The 18,631-nt window shown below is 44.2% G+C and overlaps 1 protein-coding gene across 2 annotated transcripts in view; it reads right to left on the bottom strand.

Annotated features, from left to right (window-relative positions):
* The window catches only part of Xkr6 (XK related 6), a 204,248-nt gene extending 188,808 nt beyond the window's left edge, over positions 1-15,440 (bottom strand). Inside the window, exon 1 of one of the 2 annotated variants that reach the window (XR_003844375.1) lies at positions 14,665-14,715. Coding sequence is in view for 1 of the 2 variants with exons in the window: in XM_021203913.1 (XP_021059572.1) it covers positions 14,665-15,419 (755 nt within the window). In the remaining variant the exon portion in view is untranslated. Of the gene's footprint in view, positions 1-14,664 lie in introns of both variants that reach the window. The other variant, XM_021203913.1, reaches the window with a different exon arrangement.
* Between the last annotated feature and the right edge of the window lie 3,191 nt (positions 15,441-18,631).

Raw genomic sequence — 18,631 nt, 5'->3', positions numbered from 1 at the left:
CTCGAACTCAGAAATCCGCCTGCCTCTGCCTCCCGAGTGCTGGAATTAAAGGCGTGCGCCACCATGCCCGGCCTAAGGCATCAGATCTCATCACAGGTAGTTTTGAGCCACCATGTAGTTGCTGGGATTTGAACTCAGGACCTTCGGAAGAGCAGTCAGTGTTCTTAACCACTGAGCCATCGTTCCAGCCCCTGGAAATGCATTTTCAAAGCAGAAAAATACTACAAAACATGGTCATTGGCTGTAGCCTGAATATCTGTAGCTCACCAAAATTCCAAAGTTACAATGCAACATTATGGTCTTAAGAGGTGGGGTCTAGCACTTGGGAGGCAGAGGCAGGCGGATTTCTGAGTTCGAGGCCAGCCTGGTCTACAGAGTGAATTCCAGGACAGCCAGGGCTACACAGAGAAACCCTGTCTCGAAAAACCAAAAATAATAATAATAATAATAATAATAATAATAATAATAATAATAATAATTAATAAATAAAGAGGTGGGGTCTTTAAGCAGCAGAACCCCCATGAATGGGATCAGTGCCTTAGAGAAGAGTCCCAAGGGAGCTAAGTTGTCCTTGGCACCTAGTAGGCTGAAAGGACACCAAAAGACCACCAAGAAGGAGCCAGCTGTCTATCAGAGCTCTGCAAATCAGTCAAACGCTAAGTAACTGATAGAAGCTGGAGTCAAGAAAAAGTCAACTAAAAATAAAAAGCAAGTTTACAGTGCTCTCATCTGTCTTGCTCACCTGGTGCAGCAGCCCATGTTCCCTGACTAGGACTCTAATTCCCAGTCCCAACAGGAGTAGAACAGACTTTCTTGTCCCATTATTCAGTAACTGTTCTAGTCTGTCACAAAAACCTGTTGCATATCTAACCCCAAACCCATCCAAGTAGGAGAAAAGCTGGCATTGCTCAGAATTACCTGAGGAAAGCGTCATAACTGAGACATAAAATAGATCCAGGAGCCCTCAAAAGGAAAAGGCAAGGGTGTCCTTGGGAATTAGGGCAATCAAAAACAGCACGCACAGCGGAGGATTTCAGGAACCACACACATGCTCAGAGCAGGGTACAGGCTCAGAACCAGCATGAAGAGATTTGGGGTTCACCTTAGGTTGCATTTGTACCAGATACCAGTCTCTCTAACTGTTCAAAGTAGACCCATAAGGAGCCAACTAGTGAAGACGGAGAGGGATTTCAATTGTTACTTGTTTGATTTTTTTTTTCCATTTCTGATTACTTGCATGCTCAAATAAAAGAGCCATAAGCTGAAGGCTAGACTAGTCTAAAGAGCAAGCTTAAAGCCACTGTGGACAATTTAGTGAGATCCTAAAATAAAAAGCATTTGAAAAGAGTTGGAGGAATAGCTCCGTGGTACAGCACTTGCCTATCATGGTCAAGATTGCAGGTTCAATCCCTGGCACTGAAATTCAAAACGACACAACAATAACAATACCACAAACTTCCAAGCAACCCTCAACCACACAGGACAAGGAATATGGTCCCTACAAAAAAACCCTTAAAAATCAAGGGAGTAAAGGGAAGGGAAGGCAATAACCCTGGAAAACCAGAACCAAAACACAAGCAAACCCTGAAGAAGAGGAGGTTCAGAGTTAGAGAGAGCATAATCCTCAGACATCTGGACTTGGAAAAACCAACACCAGCAGATACAAGCATAAGGACTACAAGGCTCAGGATGTGCAAGTCCACTCAAGAGGAACAGGAAGCACCTAAGAAGGTTACTGGTTTTGGTATGCAAAGACTTTAAAGTGACTTCTAAAATATATGTTCAGTATCAGTATGCCTGGGAAGGTGAAATGGAGAGCATTATCTCATCAATAAGATAAGATATTATCATTCATCCACGATACAATACATTAGAAATAAGAAAGAAAACAAGAGACTGGCCAGAAGCAAGGATTAATCGACCTACAGGAAAAACATGAAGTTCAACAAACCTTGTTCCACAGTGGACAGAAGAACTTCAGAGAAGACAAATAAGGAACAAGAGCACTGTACAGCATATAAACCAAACTGATCCTGCAGCCACAGCAGACATTGCCTCAAACAGCAAGGGCAGTTGCTATTGTTAAAGACACTGGATACATTACATAAAAAGTACACACTGGTCCACAGAACAGATCTGTCAAGTCTAAATGACAGAGATGGGACAGTGAACACACGGTAACAGCACCCCCGCATTTCTCAGAACAAGCTCCTCACAGAAGCCGTGAGGTTGTCACGGAACTGCTGGGCATTCTTCACAAACCACACCTGCCTCCAAACAAAAGCTGTTGGAGGTGGGGTTATTGATATTTGCTATTTACTGTTGCTTTTTCTTTACCACAGAAAAGTGTTCACAGAAATCCATTTTAAATTGTGAAGCTCTTCTCTCCCTCTATGGCTATATCCAGGTGCCAGCATGAGCAATGTCAGAAACCACACAGACACCAAAGAAAATAGTCCTGCACATGACTGATGGGGAAATGTTTACTGCAACTACACTGCTTCCAAAGAGGGCTGAACCCAGCAAGCAGTCCACAGCAAGTGCAGCTCTTTCAGACTACAATTCCTCAGTCACATAAAGTCTTGTAATGATACTTAAGTCACTAGCCTACCAACAGTTTACTGGGGAGTGGGCTAACATCCGCAGTAAGCGTCTGTCACCTGCACAGGAAGAGCCTAAATATAAAGCTGTAAGCCCAGGCACATGTGGACTATGAACCTTCTAGGCCTTTCTTCAACTTACTCTACCAGTTCCTTACCTCTGCTTAAGACAAAGAACTACGGGGTTTTATTATGTTCACAATCGAGTCTATTTCAATGATGACTTCAATGGCTCAGCAGTTAAGAGCACTGGTTGCTCTTACAGAGGACCCAGCGGATTCCCAGCACCCATATGACATCTTACAACCACCTGTTAACTCCAGGTTCTAGGAAGCCAATGCCCTCTTCCGGCTTCCATGGGCACCAGGCACACAAGCAGAATACAGATCCACACCCAGGCAAAACAGTCACACATAAGATTTTAAAATATTAAAAATAAATGTTACAAAATACTCAGATATATAGCTATTTGATAGGACACATTATAAAAGATGTGAGGGAGGGGTTCACAACCCCTCTCTGCCAATGGCAGTTAACCATGAGGTTCATCAAGATAGAAAGGATTTTCTTCTCTCATTCTTACACCATTCAGTATTTTTTTTCTCAATTATAAAAAACACATCACATTTAAAAAAAAAAAAATGCTAAGTTTTGGCAAGAGATGCTCAGCAGTTAAGAGCATTTGTTGCTTTTGCAGAGGACCAGAGTTAAGTTCTCAACTCCCACACAGCAGCTTAACCATCAGTTAACTCCAGCACCAGGGATCCAACTCCGAGGCATGCACATGGTGCATGCACATACCTGCAGGCAAACATTCATATCCATAAAAAAAAAAAAAAAAAAAAACCAAGTGTCAGGAAGTACTATGAAAGCCACTCATTTAAAAAAGTTAAGACACCACTGCCTGAAAACAGTGCAACATCCCTTCTATAAACTCTCCTGTCCATGTAGCTCAATTGTTAAATCTCTGATGAAGCAAAATGACAACTGCTGTCAGCCACCCTCACATGAGGGAAGATGAGGAGGAATGATGTGGGCCTCCAGCACCCCCACTCTTTGGAGTTCAGCGCTTACTCTTCTCCCAGATGGTGAGCGATGCTCCACATCTTCACAAGTGTAAGAGCCTGTACTGTACATTCCTTCCCAAACCAGTTGCTGAGGCGCGCATTTATGCAGCAGCGAAGAAATCAAAGTGTATGACCAACTCAATCTCCCTGCAGCGGCGTGCTCCATGCTCCAGCACAGGGGCTGCCAGCTGCTGCCTAAACACTGTTTTCCAACATCTTCTGAAGGCTAGTACTTACTCAAATAGATTTTTAAGAGAAAATGAATGCAAAATATTGTAATTATTAGAAGATTATTATAATTAGGTATTCTGTTCTTTTCTTTGATACAGGAACAAAGTGCCTGCAACTTGCAAGGAACACAAAGTGCCTTCTTTGGTTGCTTATTAATCGTCTTGGAGGTGACACAGACCCATTGAGCAGACACCCTGACCTGAGTGTGCTTCCAACTACAGCTCTCCCTTCAAGTGTCCAGCCAGCTCATCAGGTATTCTCAGGACCCTATTCCACAAATGGCAGTCAAGCAGAGGAAGGAAGCCACTCAGCCATGGAGTACTATCACCTCCCCATATCCCTCATGTCCACCTGAGGGAGAGCAGAGTGCTCTCACACATGCAAGGTGATTTAGCCTCTCCTCTTCTTTAGGACAAGGAGAAAGAAAATGAGTTTGTTCATAATATATACTCATTTCAAATCTGGGGGAGTACTCAAAATCCTTTATAAAATTCTTTCTGGTGGCGGGGGTGGGAGGTTTTCAAAACAGGATTTCTCTGTGTAGCCCTGGCTGTCCTGGAACTCACTCTGTACACCTGGCCTCGAACTCAGAAATCCGCCTGCCTCTGCCTCCCAAGTGCTGGGATTAAAGGCATGTGCCACAACTGCCTGACCCTTTTAAAAATTCTAATAATCTAGTATTTCACTCTGGAAGTAATGCATGGTTCCTTGGCGCCATATACTTCCTTCATCTACCAGACTAATGAGCCTTCCAACTTTCTTTCAAACTACATCACCCTTCTGTGTGCCAGCAAGCAGCCAAGCAAATGCAAGGCCCTTCTCATGAACCATCTTTCTTTTATGTATGTAAGACAAGAAGACAAGCCTGCAGCTTACCCCCAATGTAATTTGCATCTAAAGCACAAAAATGAGTCTCAACTTCTGACTCCTAGGAATGAGATGCTCTGTTCTAAGCCCTTCCCCATGCATGTCACACCAAGACCTTGTAAAATGCTTCTTACAAGGATCCCAATTCCTGCAAGAAGTGTTTCCTACCTTACAGCTTACCACAATCTGCTGAAAGTTCTGGTATATATTTGTTACTCTCACTGTGGAATTTGCAGTTGACCCTCATGCCTGAGAAGATCTTATTACCCAAAGGTCACAAATTGACTTCTTAAAAGAAACAAAAATTTTAATCTAGAGGCCTGTGTGGGCTCATTGGTGGTATATTACATAAAGGAACTTTCATTATTAAATATCTGCTAAATAAATATATAGTTATTATTTTCATGTGTCAGTGACCTAGTTTTAAAGGCCATTTAAGAATCACAGAAATGTAACCTATTAGTAGAGAATTAGTAGAGAGGGTGCTTTTATTTTACTTATTTATTTTTATTTTCTTTATTTACATTTCAAATGCTATCCCGGAAGTTCCCTATCCCCACCCCCACCCCTGCTCCCCTACCCACCCACTCCCATTACTTGGCCCAGGCCTTCCCTTGTGCTGGGTCATATAAAGTTTGCAAGACCAAGGGGCCTCTATTCCCAGTGATCCCTATTCCCGATTAGACCATCTTCTGCTACATATGCACCTAGAGACACAAGCTCAGGGGGTACTGGTTAGTTCATATTATTGTTCCACCTATAGGGTTGCAGACCCCTTCAGCTCCTTGGGTACTTTCTCTAGCTCGAGAGGGTGCTTTTAAACAGCAGTTAAAAACTCCCTTTCTGGAATGGTAGGTGCCTATTTTAAAATATCTTTTGGACTTGACTAAGAACTTCTAAAACATACTGACCTGTTTCGACAGCACATTAGGCTTCGTTTCACACTTAAGTCACACTTAGATAATTAACACCTTTATAAGGAATTTTCAGATAATTTTAAGCCATCCAAGAGTTACTAACACAAATGTTAAATAGTATCCAGTATATTTTAGTATATAAAAAAATTCCAAATCTAACTATAATTTTACAAATTTTTCTAGGTAATATATTTGGTGATCTATAATATTAGCAGACAGAAATAAAACCACTTTGAAGAGCCTGGGTCCAATTAAAGTCCCATAGAATGAAGAGAATTAAATCGACATTAGCTGTGTTTAAGAATCAGAACCAAACCTTTTCTAAACCAGATGAACTTTGTTTAAAAACTTAAAACACTGGCAAGTCTAGGTATAGGGCCACAGCTTTGTGAAAGACATTTTTACAATAAAGTATCACTCAGGGCTGGGAAGACAGCTCGGTCCTGAAGTGTACAGCAAGCATGGGAGCCCCCAAGGAAAAGGGCAAACATGGTGGCACACATTTGTAATTCCAGCACCAGGGAAACAGACAGTCGGGTGCCTGAAGTTCACTGGCAGCCTACTTGGTGTGTTCCAGGCAATAAATAAATAAGGAAATAAATAAATCAGATAAAAAAAATAAACATGTCAAGGTGAGGAAGTGGGATGGCTCGGCATATTTTAATTTACGTAGATTTAGTATGGCTCAGGCTTCAGATCATTAAACTTAGCTCTTAGTTTTAAATTTTTAATAATTATTTTTCAGACCCAACAGGTAAGGGCGGGTATACATTTTTAAGGGGAACTGCACAATGGATGACTAACAGGGCCCCCAACTTCTGAAATATTTCTTTTTAGAGAAACTTTGTTGATCCTTGAACTAAAGCAAGAAACAAAACCGTAAAAGGCCACTGCAGAGCCAACTGTGGTGGAGCAGGACTAGAATCGCAGCTCTGGGGAGACAGCATCAGGAAAACTGCCCACAAGTCTGAAGCTGGCCTGGTCTATGCAGTGAGTCCCAGGCCAGCTAGGGTGCACAGAAGACCTTATCTCAAAAAACAGAAGACAGGTGAGATGGCGCAGCAGATAACAGGGCCTGCTACGCAAGCCTGATGACCTGAGGTCAACCCGTGCATCTCACAATGGAAAGAAAAAATCAAATCCCAAAGGTGGTTCTCTTAGCTCTGCAGGCAAATCATAGTGCATGCACACCCAAACATGCAGTAACCAGAACGAAACTCTAATACAACCGCAAAAGGCAATAACTTCCTATACTTGGATGACCATTGCCATGGTATGTATGTGTATTTTTATTAATTCTTTGACAATTTCATATAATACACATTGACCACATCCATCCCCGTTTCCCACAAACCTGTATTTGCCACGGTAATCTGAAGAGTAGATTATTTAAGTATAGTTATTTCTTTCTTGGCCTCATTCTATCAAAATGCAAACTCTTTTCAGCATGGTGTGCTAGCCACTCTTGACCTAGGCATGTCCACTGGGTTCATCTCTGAGCCTTGTATCTATATGGAAATAGTATGTGTCACAAAACAGAGGTTGAAGAAACGGGCCCACTCTCCCCTATCTATAGCTAGATGTTCGGCAGACTGGGGGACCCAAGTGCCAGAAAAATGTCAAAGGCACCACTAGTCAAGACCACTGCAGCCAGGACCAGAGCAGCAGGCCATGCGTTCCTGTTGTGTGAAGCTGCTAAGGTTTTGTCTTCATTAGCACAGAAACCAAGAGTGATTAATATACAGGCAGATCTGCTGTCTCCCATTTAAGTAACTTCCTGATTTGGAAGTTCTACTCATCCTTCAAAAAAAAAAAAAAAAAAGTAAAGGAGAAAAAAAAAAGCCATGAAAACAGATTGTTTATATTGCAGAAAGCAGTCTGTTTATTCTACCCATCAGTCTTTTCCCTGACAACTGGCTACTGTTGCTCTTTTTGTTTACTGTATGCTCAGATGAATTTTAATATAAACCCTCACTATAACCACATAACAAATGAAGCAAATTCCCAAACCACTCCAGGCTCCAGGCACACTATTCAACAGATCACTTGTCATCCGATGCCGAGGTCACAGAAGCAGACACTTAACAAGGGGCTAAAGCAGCCCCTCTTTGCTTCCTTCCTGTAAGCAAGGACCAACTAAGCATTTAAAGAATAATCATTTTCATTTAACCTTGGAACACTGTATCATGTCTCCCAAGATAGTACAGTACAGAAGAACCTTGACATTTCAATGGCTGCATCTTGACAGCTCTCAATTCAAATATGCCACAGTACACACTTCTGTACCACGGGTTCCTCCGTCTGTGACTGCAAGGTGGGAACTGCAGCACACGGGGAAGTGGCACTGTCTAAAGTCCATTCCTCTTAGCATGTTCTGCAGCCATCAATGTTCTTGCAAATTATGAGAAAGATGGCAAAGAGGAAAACTACTTTCCAAAGTAGTATCCTGAGAATTTTATCAAACAAAAAATACCTTCCACTAGGGTCAGCAAGATGGCTCGGCTGATAAATTACCCCTTTATCGGGTGACAAGTCTTGCAGCCTGTGCTCAATCCCCAGAACTCAAATGATGATGGAAGAGAATCAAGTCCCAACATCTATTGCCTGACCTCTGTGTGCATGCTGAAGCATGTGCACCGCTTCCCATACATCATGTGAGAACATGAACACACACACAGTTTTGATTTTTTTAAAAAGGATTCCACATACAAGAATTAATGAAACCTAGAATCACCACGGCATGCAGCCCAAAGAAAGGTCTATGGAAAATTAGCCTTACCACTCTATGTATGTGAGCTTCGTGATCTGTATTGCTGGTCTAGTTGGACACCTGACAGTTCTAGGTAACCTATTTGCTCTTTCCCCCCACAGTCCTGATATTTGTAGCTTGTGGTTTTCCAGAATGAGAATCACCATAGTGTTTAAATAAAGACCCTGACTTATTTCAAAACTCCAAAGAAAATTCTGAGTCAGCATAGTAATTTTTCTGCATGAGAGTGTCAAATGTTCCCACAACAATGTTCAGAGTCTTAAGCACACTATAAGGCCCCAGCAATTATTTCATTACTACACAACTAACATTTTCATCAACCCCATCTAAGGTTTAAAAAACCCTAGCCAACTGCTATTTAAATACAAAGTTCCATTATAAATCTCCTACAGAGGCTGGAGAAGTACTTCACTGCTGAAGAGCACTGACTTCTCCTGCTGAAGACCTTCAGTTCCCAGCACCACACAGTGACTTACAACCTTCTGTAACTCCAGTTCCAGCTGTCCTGGCGCCCTCTTCTGGCCTCTGTACAAGCACACAGTACACACACATAACAGGGTAAACATTAATACACAATACATATTAATAAATCTTTGTAAAACCTGCTAAAGCCATCCACAGAGCCCCTATCATAATGCTACCTCAATAAATAAAACAAAAATTTTATTTTAAAAATAAAAATTTGCATAGGGCTTAAGTTTATAAAAACAACCCTAAATTACCTAGAATTTACCCCTTTCTCTTAAAAACTACTCTGTAAATACTGTATGAATCAGATGATACAATTATCTTCTCACTCCCTTCCACCCAAAGGACAGCTCAGGGAACTTGCTGGAAACCTAGACTTTCAGGATATTTAGGTTCTTTCTTTTAAGATTTTTTTTCACCAATCACAGTAGCACATGTCTTTAATCAATCACTCTGAAAGCAGGGGGAGATGGCTCTCCATTGAGTTTGAGGCCAGCCTAGTCTACATAGTGAGTTGCTGGTCGACCAAGGATACATAGTAAGACTTGACTCAAAAAAACTTTGTTTTCGTTTTTTTGTGTATGGTTGTTTTGTCTGCATGTATGTTACAGGAGGGTGTGGGCCACTTGACATAGGTTCTAGAAACTGAACTCAGATCCTCTGGAAAACCAGCAAGTGTTCATAAAGTTGAGCCATCTTTCCAGGCCCTAACACTTTTCTTGGGGCCATCCCCATCTCAGAACTCATAGACCAAAATTTCCCAGGATGATCCAAATATCTGACTTTGGGGTGAGCTTCATGCATAGCTCTGGCTGGCAAGTGAGCACTCACTTTGTTACCCTGTAGCCCTGAGACATTCTAAACAGATCAACAAAGAACAAGTACCTGAGACAGCTTGTACACAGAACCACAGGTATGAATGGCGGTGACTCAGAGAGTGTCAAACCTGGCATACTCTCAAGCCAGGAAGATATCCCCCCTGAAAAAAAAGAGTTGGCGAGACTGCGGAAAATAATGTTCTCAACACAAGCCCACAGGTGGTCCTCAACTGTGTATCACATCTGACGTCATCATCAGCTGCAAGACTTGAAACTCTGCCTCAATTCCAACGGGACCTAAAGCATTAGACTAAAAGAGCAGGTGTCAGAGAACTACAGCTCATCTACCAACGGGTCCCAAAGCCTCAAGGGTGCCACAAGCCCACTTCTGACTAGTTAGAAGAGCAAACTCTCAGAGGGAAGCAAAGTCGCTGAGGGCACCACACCAGCTGCCACTGCCTTTGCTCAGAGAGAAGAACTCCACAAGGGAGAAGAGTGGGGCCAAATTTGCCTTTGCTGAGATGGTGCCAAAACTTCTCTCCACCAGTGGAGACCACTGGCATAACCCCTGACTCCACTCCATCTGTAAAATGGGTGCAAGCTTTAAATTGGATGAAACACGTATAAGACAGAATTTGATGTATTTCTCATCCTAGTAATTTCTCAATCTTTCTTCCACTGTCACTGTCATTCTACAATCTCAGCAGTTACTTCAAGTGAGTGACCACCCTGGCTGACAGCAAGTATCCCACACCCTTTATCTCCAACCCTAACCAGGAACTGCGACAATGCAAAACATGTTTATCCACCTTTGTTTGTCCCTCCAAAACTAACATGAAGTCTAAACTCTTTTTTATAACAACACCCCTACACACACACTGGCACTCTCTGAAGGTAGAGCCAAATGCAAAGACCAAGATGCTGAGGAAAGACGTCAGCACAGCCAACAGACATGCAAACTCAATCACACAGTTCCGTGTGCCAGAGCCTCCAGGAAAACAGTCTCACTTTCTAACACCAGCTTGCTGGACTGAAGTAGAGTCTGGAGTGCCTTGTCCCTAGGACTGACTCACACCCCCATTGTCCCCGGAGAGAAGCACCTGAAGAACAGCACACAGAGAGCTACACTGGAAGAAGCTACATATTCAGCAATGAGTGCCAGGCAAGCGTGCCCTAGACAGACCTCGATCACACTCTGATGTCCCCAGAAGCAAGTCCACCACAGCAAATCACTTCAAGCACAGCTTGGGCTGGCTGTTTTTATGTCAACTTGACATAAGCTATAGTCTTAGTCAAATGAGAGGAGGGAGCCTCAAATGAGAAACTGCCTCGATTGGCCATCAAGGTGACAGGCAAGCCTACAGGGAGGGCACTTTCTTAACCGTGATGTGGGAGGACCCCTGGGTAGTATCACCCCTGTGCTGTGGTCCTGGATGCTTGACAGGAAAAACAACGCAAGGAGAAACTACATATTCTTAAATATTCCATACTCTCACGAAGCAGACTCCTTGCATTTTACATTTTAAAACAGGAAGAAAAACAGAAGGGAGAGAAGCAGCTATTCAATGTTTAAGGAATTGGTTTTGACAATGTACAACTTCACTGACATCTCTTCTTAGAAACATGGCCCAAATCAAACGATGGACTTCTTAACCTTAACCTGGATGCTATGTGACCGCATGAAGTAGCACAATTTAGGCCACAAATGTGAAACAGGAAATAACTAGAACCTCAAAGACCTGCAGTAAAGGACTGAGTCAATGTGTGCTTATATATGTTGACAAGCAACTGTTTGCCAAGAGGTAAAAACAAGAAAAGACTAAAAACCTTTCTCGAAAGCTCTTCCATGTGAATGGTTTCAAAGCAAGCAACATGCCTAGCAGGTATTAATGAGCAGGCCTTGTTCTCAGAGCATTTCAAGCAAAGTCAGTCCAAAAATAAAGAATGAAAATCCTTCCTCAGTAAATACTGCCTTTGAAATGCAGCAATAAAGATGAAACAGCCTTGCTGAATTAGCCTGTCGTTTAATATTGTAACTCTGTGAGTTACATAAAGATAAATTCCAATCTGAAAGTTAGACATAGTAAAGACAGGCATCTTCGGTAATTTCTTTGCAGTGAAGACTCTGGAAAGTCAAATGAAGGGGTGCGGGGGGCAAATAGAGCATCCCATTTAAATTCTAAAAGCTAAACCTATACATCCTAGTTTGTCTCAAAATGTGGACTTAACTTTTCACATCATAATTAAGTTTGGCTAAATGGGAGGGAGGATTACACTGACGCTAAAACCTTCAACTGGTCTCAAGAGCTCACTTCCAACTAACAGGATGGGACACATTAGAATTAATGCTCTCAGAAAATTTATCATGACACCAACATCCTCACAGCCCACATTCACATGCATGAGACAAGGAGACAGTAACTTCAGCTTGTTTAAACAGATGCCTAGTTATTAAATGCATGCTGCATGAAACCCCTACTAACAGTTCAAGATCCTTCACATACTTTTTCCCCGTGTCCTCCCTTCATACCAGCCTCCCACCGACTGAAAAACTGTATTCTCAATAGCGAACCTACTTTGATTCAGCATGGAATTATTTAGGCAAAGGGTTAAAATTTTAGACTTTAAGACTTATTTTTAAAATGTTCTTTTGGTTTCAGCTATGTTCGTAACTAAACATTTATCCTCCTGTTTGCAAATTTTTTTATCAGCAGGAAATAACTATCTGCTGAGAAGTGCAGCTGGAGTAATGGTCACCAGGAAGAACCTAGGAACACTAGTCAACAACCAGGGGAAGAGCAGAAAAAGCAAGGCCCATTCTCACTTCTTCCTGACTCTGCATGTCAACGCTGTAGGACAAATGTTTTCATTCAATCTCATGCTTTCTGTGATGTTCTGAAGATTCAGAGTAGAGATATGAAGAAAACATTCAAAACACAAACTTTCTTACATCTAACCAGAGCACAGCTTTATTAGCTGAGATGCTGAGGCCTAAAATCTACTTGGCATGGAAGACAGTCTAGGGCAGTCTCCTCAGAAGAAATGTACTGAAAGGATTCAGCCCTGTGCAGATTCTACTTAAAAAAAAAAAAATTGTTTCCCTTGCAAATACTGTCACTGGCAAAGTCATTGGTTCCAGAACACACTGAAGCAGGTTTAAGTTGTAGGACACAGAATGACTAAGGTTTCAGAGAGGTAAACACTGATAGTAGTCAGTAAGTGAGGCAGACAATGAGGCAGACAGTGAAAGTAGTCAGGCTGTCAGGAGACAATCAGTGAGACTCAGCAGACATTCAAACAGACAGTGAGGTAGGAAGCACTGAGGTAAACAGAGACAGTCTGTGAGACCAGCAACAGCAATCAGTGAGGCAGAGAGTGAGGCAGTGAGCAGACAGGGACGGTAATGGGTTTAGTGAGGCAGTCATCATGAGGTATTCCGTCAGTAGACAGAGACTGATAATAAGTGGTAGACACGGAGACAGTCAGCAGACAGTGAGAGAGTGACGTAAACAACAGCAGTCAGGCAGTTAGGTAAGCACTGGAGGTAACCGCTGAGGTGAATGAGGAGGTAGGCAGGGAGATAAACAGAGGAGGTAGTGAGCTAAGGATGGAAGCAACCAGTCAGTGTGACAGAGAAGAAAGCCAGCTGGTGAGCTAGTGAGGTAGTCAGGTAGTGGGAAAGGAAAACAGCGAAGCAGCCAGTGAGGTACCCGGTCAGTGGAGCAGACCATGAGGGGGGACAGTGAGGTAGCCAGTTGGCGAGGTAGCCTGTCAATGAGGGCAAGACAGTCAGACAGTCAGTGAGGCAGACCATATAGGAAGGCATATATGAGTCTGGAGTAAACAATCAGTGAGGTAGCCGGGAAGTGGGGGAGACAGTGAGGCGAAAATGAAGACAGGAAGGCAGTCAGTGAGGTAAAGAGTTAAGGTCGTCAGAGAGGCTGTGATGCAAACAGTGAAGCAGTCAGTCGGTGAGGTGGACGGTGAGGTCGCTAGTTAATGAGGTAGAAGGTGGGGTAGCTAGTCAGTGAGGTACTCTATGTGCTTAGACAGTGAGGTAGACAATTAAGGTTCCTTGGCAAGTGGTTTAGAGAGATCAACCCAACACGCTAGGACTTTACAGAAGCAGGGGAAAGGGCCTTGAGGCCAAGCCTGCATCTTGGATGTAAACACAAACCACACATAGGCCTGGCCATTAGAAACAGAATAGGTGCTCAAGAGGCTCAGTGATTTTCCAGAGGTGAGAGTTAACATCAAACGCTTGCTGCCACTAGATACCATCTCATCTTTTCCCTGTCACTGCGAAAAGGGCACATCTATTCCGGAAAGAAAAAAAAAGTCATTTTTTTTTCTTCAAGGAGGGCAGCGGTGTGGAGCAGCGGTATTTGCAGGGGCTGGGGCTGCAGGAGGAGGAGGGGTGTGAAAGGAAGGAGTGCTTTAAGGAGAGGCAGCTAGGGTTTTTCCACAGGGCCCCACACCGGCCACTGCAGAGAGAAAACAGGAGTGGGGGGGGGGGAAATGTCCCTCGGGGAGGATGGGGGTAGGGGGCAAGGCCAAGTGCAACCGGCTGAAGGAGGCCAGGTCTCCTCCAGGATGCAAGCGAGCGCCAGTTACCTTGGGACACAGCGGGGGTGGGGGGTGGGAAGGGGACAACCAGGATGGAGGTCTGCAGAGGAGAGGCGGGAGGGTAGAGGCAGGGTCTTCTCCAAGTGCAACCCAGGGACGGAGATGGACAAACAGCGGGACCTAGGGCCTCCCCAGGGCCAAAAGGCGTGGCCAGGCAACCTATTGACCGTCGCGAGAAGCTAAGACAGCGCACGGCTACCCCCCCCCCCGCTCAACCTAGCCCAGACTGTCCGAGGGGCCCGCGCGCGGCCGCAGCCCCCGCCTCCAGCCCTCCAGCCCCCCAGCCCGCAGTGCTCTTACCTCCACACCTGCCCCATCTGCAGCAGGTGGATGACCGACTGCCAGATCCACACGGAGAGGCGGCACAGACGCTGCGCCCCCGGGGTGGCCGAGCCCCCCGCACCCGAGCCGCCGCGGGCCGCGCCGTGGCCGTAGCCGGCCCCCATCATTGGGGGTCCCCGGCTGCTGAGCCCCTCCACGGCGCCGAGCCCGCCGCCCGTGTAGTCCTGCACGAACCAGCGGAAGCTCAGGCTCTGCACCAGCAGCGACGGCACCAGCACGAAGAACAGGGTCAGCCCGAAGCAGCCGTAGTCCCCCTTGCGGTAGTAGTCGAGGGCCAGCCACAGGTCGGTACCCACGTCCCCGAAGAACACCAGCAGCGCGAGCACGATCCACAGGCAGTCAAGCCACGGCCGCTCCACCTGCGGCGACGCGGGCTGCGGTCGGCCGGCCGAGGGCGTCGGGGGGTGGCGGCCGGCGGCCCCGGGCGGCTGCAGCGGCTGGTCCCCCCCGTCGGCGGCGGCGGCGCTGCGGCGCGGCTTCTTGCCCAGCAGCGAGCGCAGGCAGGCGGAGCGGCAGCCCCAGTAGCACGAGGAGGTGTTGCAGCAGTGGCAGATGTGCAGCGAGCTGCTCTCGCCGGGCTCGCTGCCGTCGCCGCCGCCGCAGCCGCCTCCCCCGGGCTCCCCGTCCTCCTCGCCGCTGCCCACCGCCTCGTCCAGGTTGTGCAGCTGGGCGAAGCCCACCCCCACGCCACCGCCATCGGATTTCGCCGCCATCTTGACTCTCTTCCCAGCTCCGGAGGTTGGGGGGGAGGGACGGGTGGGGGGAGAAGGCAGGGACCGGGGAGGGGGGGAACGAATGGAGAGGAAGGGGGGCGGGGAGGAAGCGGGGAGCAGACGAACGGGGGGGAGTGGGCCAGGGAACCCCCTCCGCTTCCGGGCGGGCGGCGTCACTTCCGGGCGAGCCCCCCAATCGCACGGCGCCCGCAGCCTCCTGGCCCTACCCGACCGGCCAAGATGGCCGCCCTCCTGTGCCTCAGCTGCTGGGCGGGGGGCCGGGGGGTTCTCCCCGCCAGGGCTCCCCTTCCCCTCTTCCGTTGACCCCGAAACCCATCAGGTTGACCCCTCGGCGTTTCAGAATCCCGCTGGGTTGAGTGAGACGGTCCAAAGTGTTCCCTGGAGGAGGCAGTGCCAGACGTTTTGGGGTCCCCTTCCTCTGCGTCGCAGCTCTCAGCTTTGCTCTGGGAGAAACGCCCCCTAACACCCTCCCGGCTGCGGGCAGAGGGGCGGGACCTTTGAGGGAAGGGGAGGAGCTAGTGAAAAGCAGGTGATTACTTGTCACTTCCGGGAGATAGGATGACCTCATTGTGTAGTTAGACACCCCCCCTCCCCTCCATCAAAATGGCTGTGTCTCACCTCTGGCTGGATACACCCCCCCCTCTTTCATCCGTGTTAGTTTCTTATTTTGAGGGGCTCTAAAAATAATGACATAAGTCGATATAGAGGCCACAAACTTACTGATTCTCACTTCTGTTTGGGCATCTTTCATCTTTATTGACCCCCTGATTTTCCTGTCACTGGATAACTTTCCCATCTTTTGTAATAAAGTTTCCAACTTTCCCTCAAGAAAATTCTAGGCAAATTTTAGCTAGAAATCAGCCTGGTTGTCTCTTTCCTGTTGCAGCAAGAACTAAATGGGCATCCGTGACCTTGAGTGTTTTCTGCTCAGTCAAACATGCTTCTACCTACCTTTTTTTTTTTTAGTGTGATTTTAAAACTCTAAAAGACCTTCATTTTGAAAAAAAAAAAAAAAAAAAAGCTTTAAGCTGTATGTATCAATTACTTGTTCAGGCAATTTGAATGTGTGAAACTTGTCTTTAGTGTTTTGGGGGGTGCTAAGACTCTGTTAGTAAACATGGCTTTAAATGAGTGAAAATGTTATTAATGTGCTATATCATTAAAATAGGTGCAGAGTATTTGAGCTTCACTAACGAATTGTATAAATGAGGCAGCACTGAATGGATTTGAATTACAATGCTCTTTCAGTGGAAGACAGCAAACTACTTAGTTGTTATTGATGAGTAGAAATGAGTATTTTGAAGAGAAAGAATGAAAAAGAAAACACTGAAATTTTCTAATCAACCTCTGTAGATTATTTTAACCAATTTTTTTCAGTAACCCAAGAATGACAATAATGGCGATTTTTGTATTTTGTTTTGTTATTTTGGAATGCTAACAAGACAAATAAGTTCTGAAGAAAAAAACTACTTTGACAACTTATGACATTTAACCCTATAGGATCTACTTAAGTTTCTACAGTGACTAGTTAAGAAGAGAATACCCTATTGCAGAGCACAAGTTTTCATGAGTATATCATGCCAAGGTAAAATCTATAAAGACTGAAAAACTATGTAAAGGATTTTACCCATACATTACAGAAAGTGATTCTAAAATCTACTTTGTGAAAGAAATCATATAACTGCATCTTTTAATTTTTACCATAGTTTAATCCTTTTACTTTCTATGGTAATAAAACAGTACTAACAGGTAAAATATTATTTCTGCATATAGGTGAAAGACTGTTTCTTTGCTGAAGTTGAAATAACACCTTGGGGGCTGGAGAAATGGCTCACTGGTTAAGAGCACTGGCTGCTCCTCCAGAGGACCTTGGTTCCCTTCTCAACACCCACATGGCAACTCACAAGTGTCTCTAATCCAAGTTTCAGGGGACCTGGCATCCTCATGCAGACATAAATGCACATAAGTGCAGACCACTACACATAAAAATAAATCTTTTCAAAAAGAAAAAAGGAACAGCAATGAAATAACACCTTAAACGATGGCTTGCATGCAGTTGCTCAGACATGAATTCTTATTCCATCAAAGTGGTATGTGAATAATGTAAGCCAGATAATCTCTTTAAACCTCAGCTGATGTCTTTATATCATGGAATATATGCTTTCTTTGAAAATGTGCTCAGTAACAATCTATTCAAAGCTTTCAACATGATACCTCATAGGCAGTAAACAAATGGTAACTAACTGCCTGTGTTATTGTTGCCCTTACTATTACTGTTATATTTGTATCACTCCAATATATATCTAGTTAAACTCCATTAAATAAATTTATTGGCACTAACAATAGAAAGCACTTTGAAATATTTCCAGGAAATAAGTGCAATTAATTTGTACTTTTAAATATATTTCCTTTATTTAAATCTGGGACTATGAAATGAGATACAAAAGCAGGCAGTAACGGCATATTTATGATTCTTATTTCTCTGTGCTCTGAAAGAACAGAATCTACTAGTGAAATTAGCTAAGTAATTTACACTCACTAAGGCTGACAAAAGAGACAATGAGTCAAAAAGTGTCAAATTGAAGTTTCAAGTGGATACATGATTCAGACTTTTCAAGTGATTTCAATTTTGTACTTGCTGGCTCAACAATTTTATCTTTCTGTCAGTTTTTTTTTTTTAGGAGGGGGGAGGTGCATACATTCTCCAATCCAGAGGCTCTAAAATTAAAGTCAGTAACAGTGATAATAAACCTATCACAGAGAGTTACTGAAAGATTTATATGAGTTTGAACTGTTTGGTGGAAGATACATTTTTTTAACCTAGAGTTTTAGGTTAGTTAAATAGTCTGTGTATGTTTAGGACTTATCAGTATTGAACACATGGGCATTGGGTAGATGAAAGAGTTAATGACTAATTTTCTGGGTAACTAAGATTTAAAATCGTGTTAACAAAAAATTAGAGTTTATATTTTATTATGTGAATCTTTATAAAAATCATTGGAGTGTTACAGAGACAATCCAACCCGTTATGTAAATCATAGAAAGAAGAGTAAGTAAAAAAAAAAAAAAAAAAAAAAGATACTCAGGAAATCCATCTCAATCTAAGGGTGATAGTTAACCTTTTACTTTGAAATCTATTATTTTGCTATTTTGGTGCTGGGGATTGAAACTCAAGACCTCATACATGCTAA

Source organism: Mus pahari, chromosome 8, assembly GCF_900095145.1.
Source record: "Mus pahari chromosome 8, PAHARI_EIJ_v1.1, whole genome shotgun sequence".
NCBI lineage: Eukaryota > Metazoa > Chordata > Mammalia > Rodentia > Muridae > Mus > Mus pahari.
This window is presented reverse-complemented; position numbering and strand designations above follow the sequence as displayed.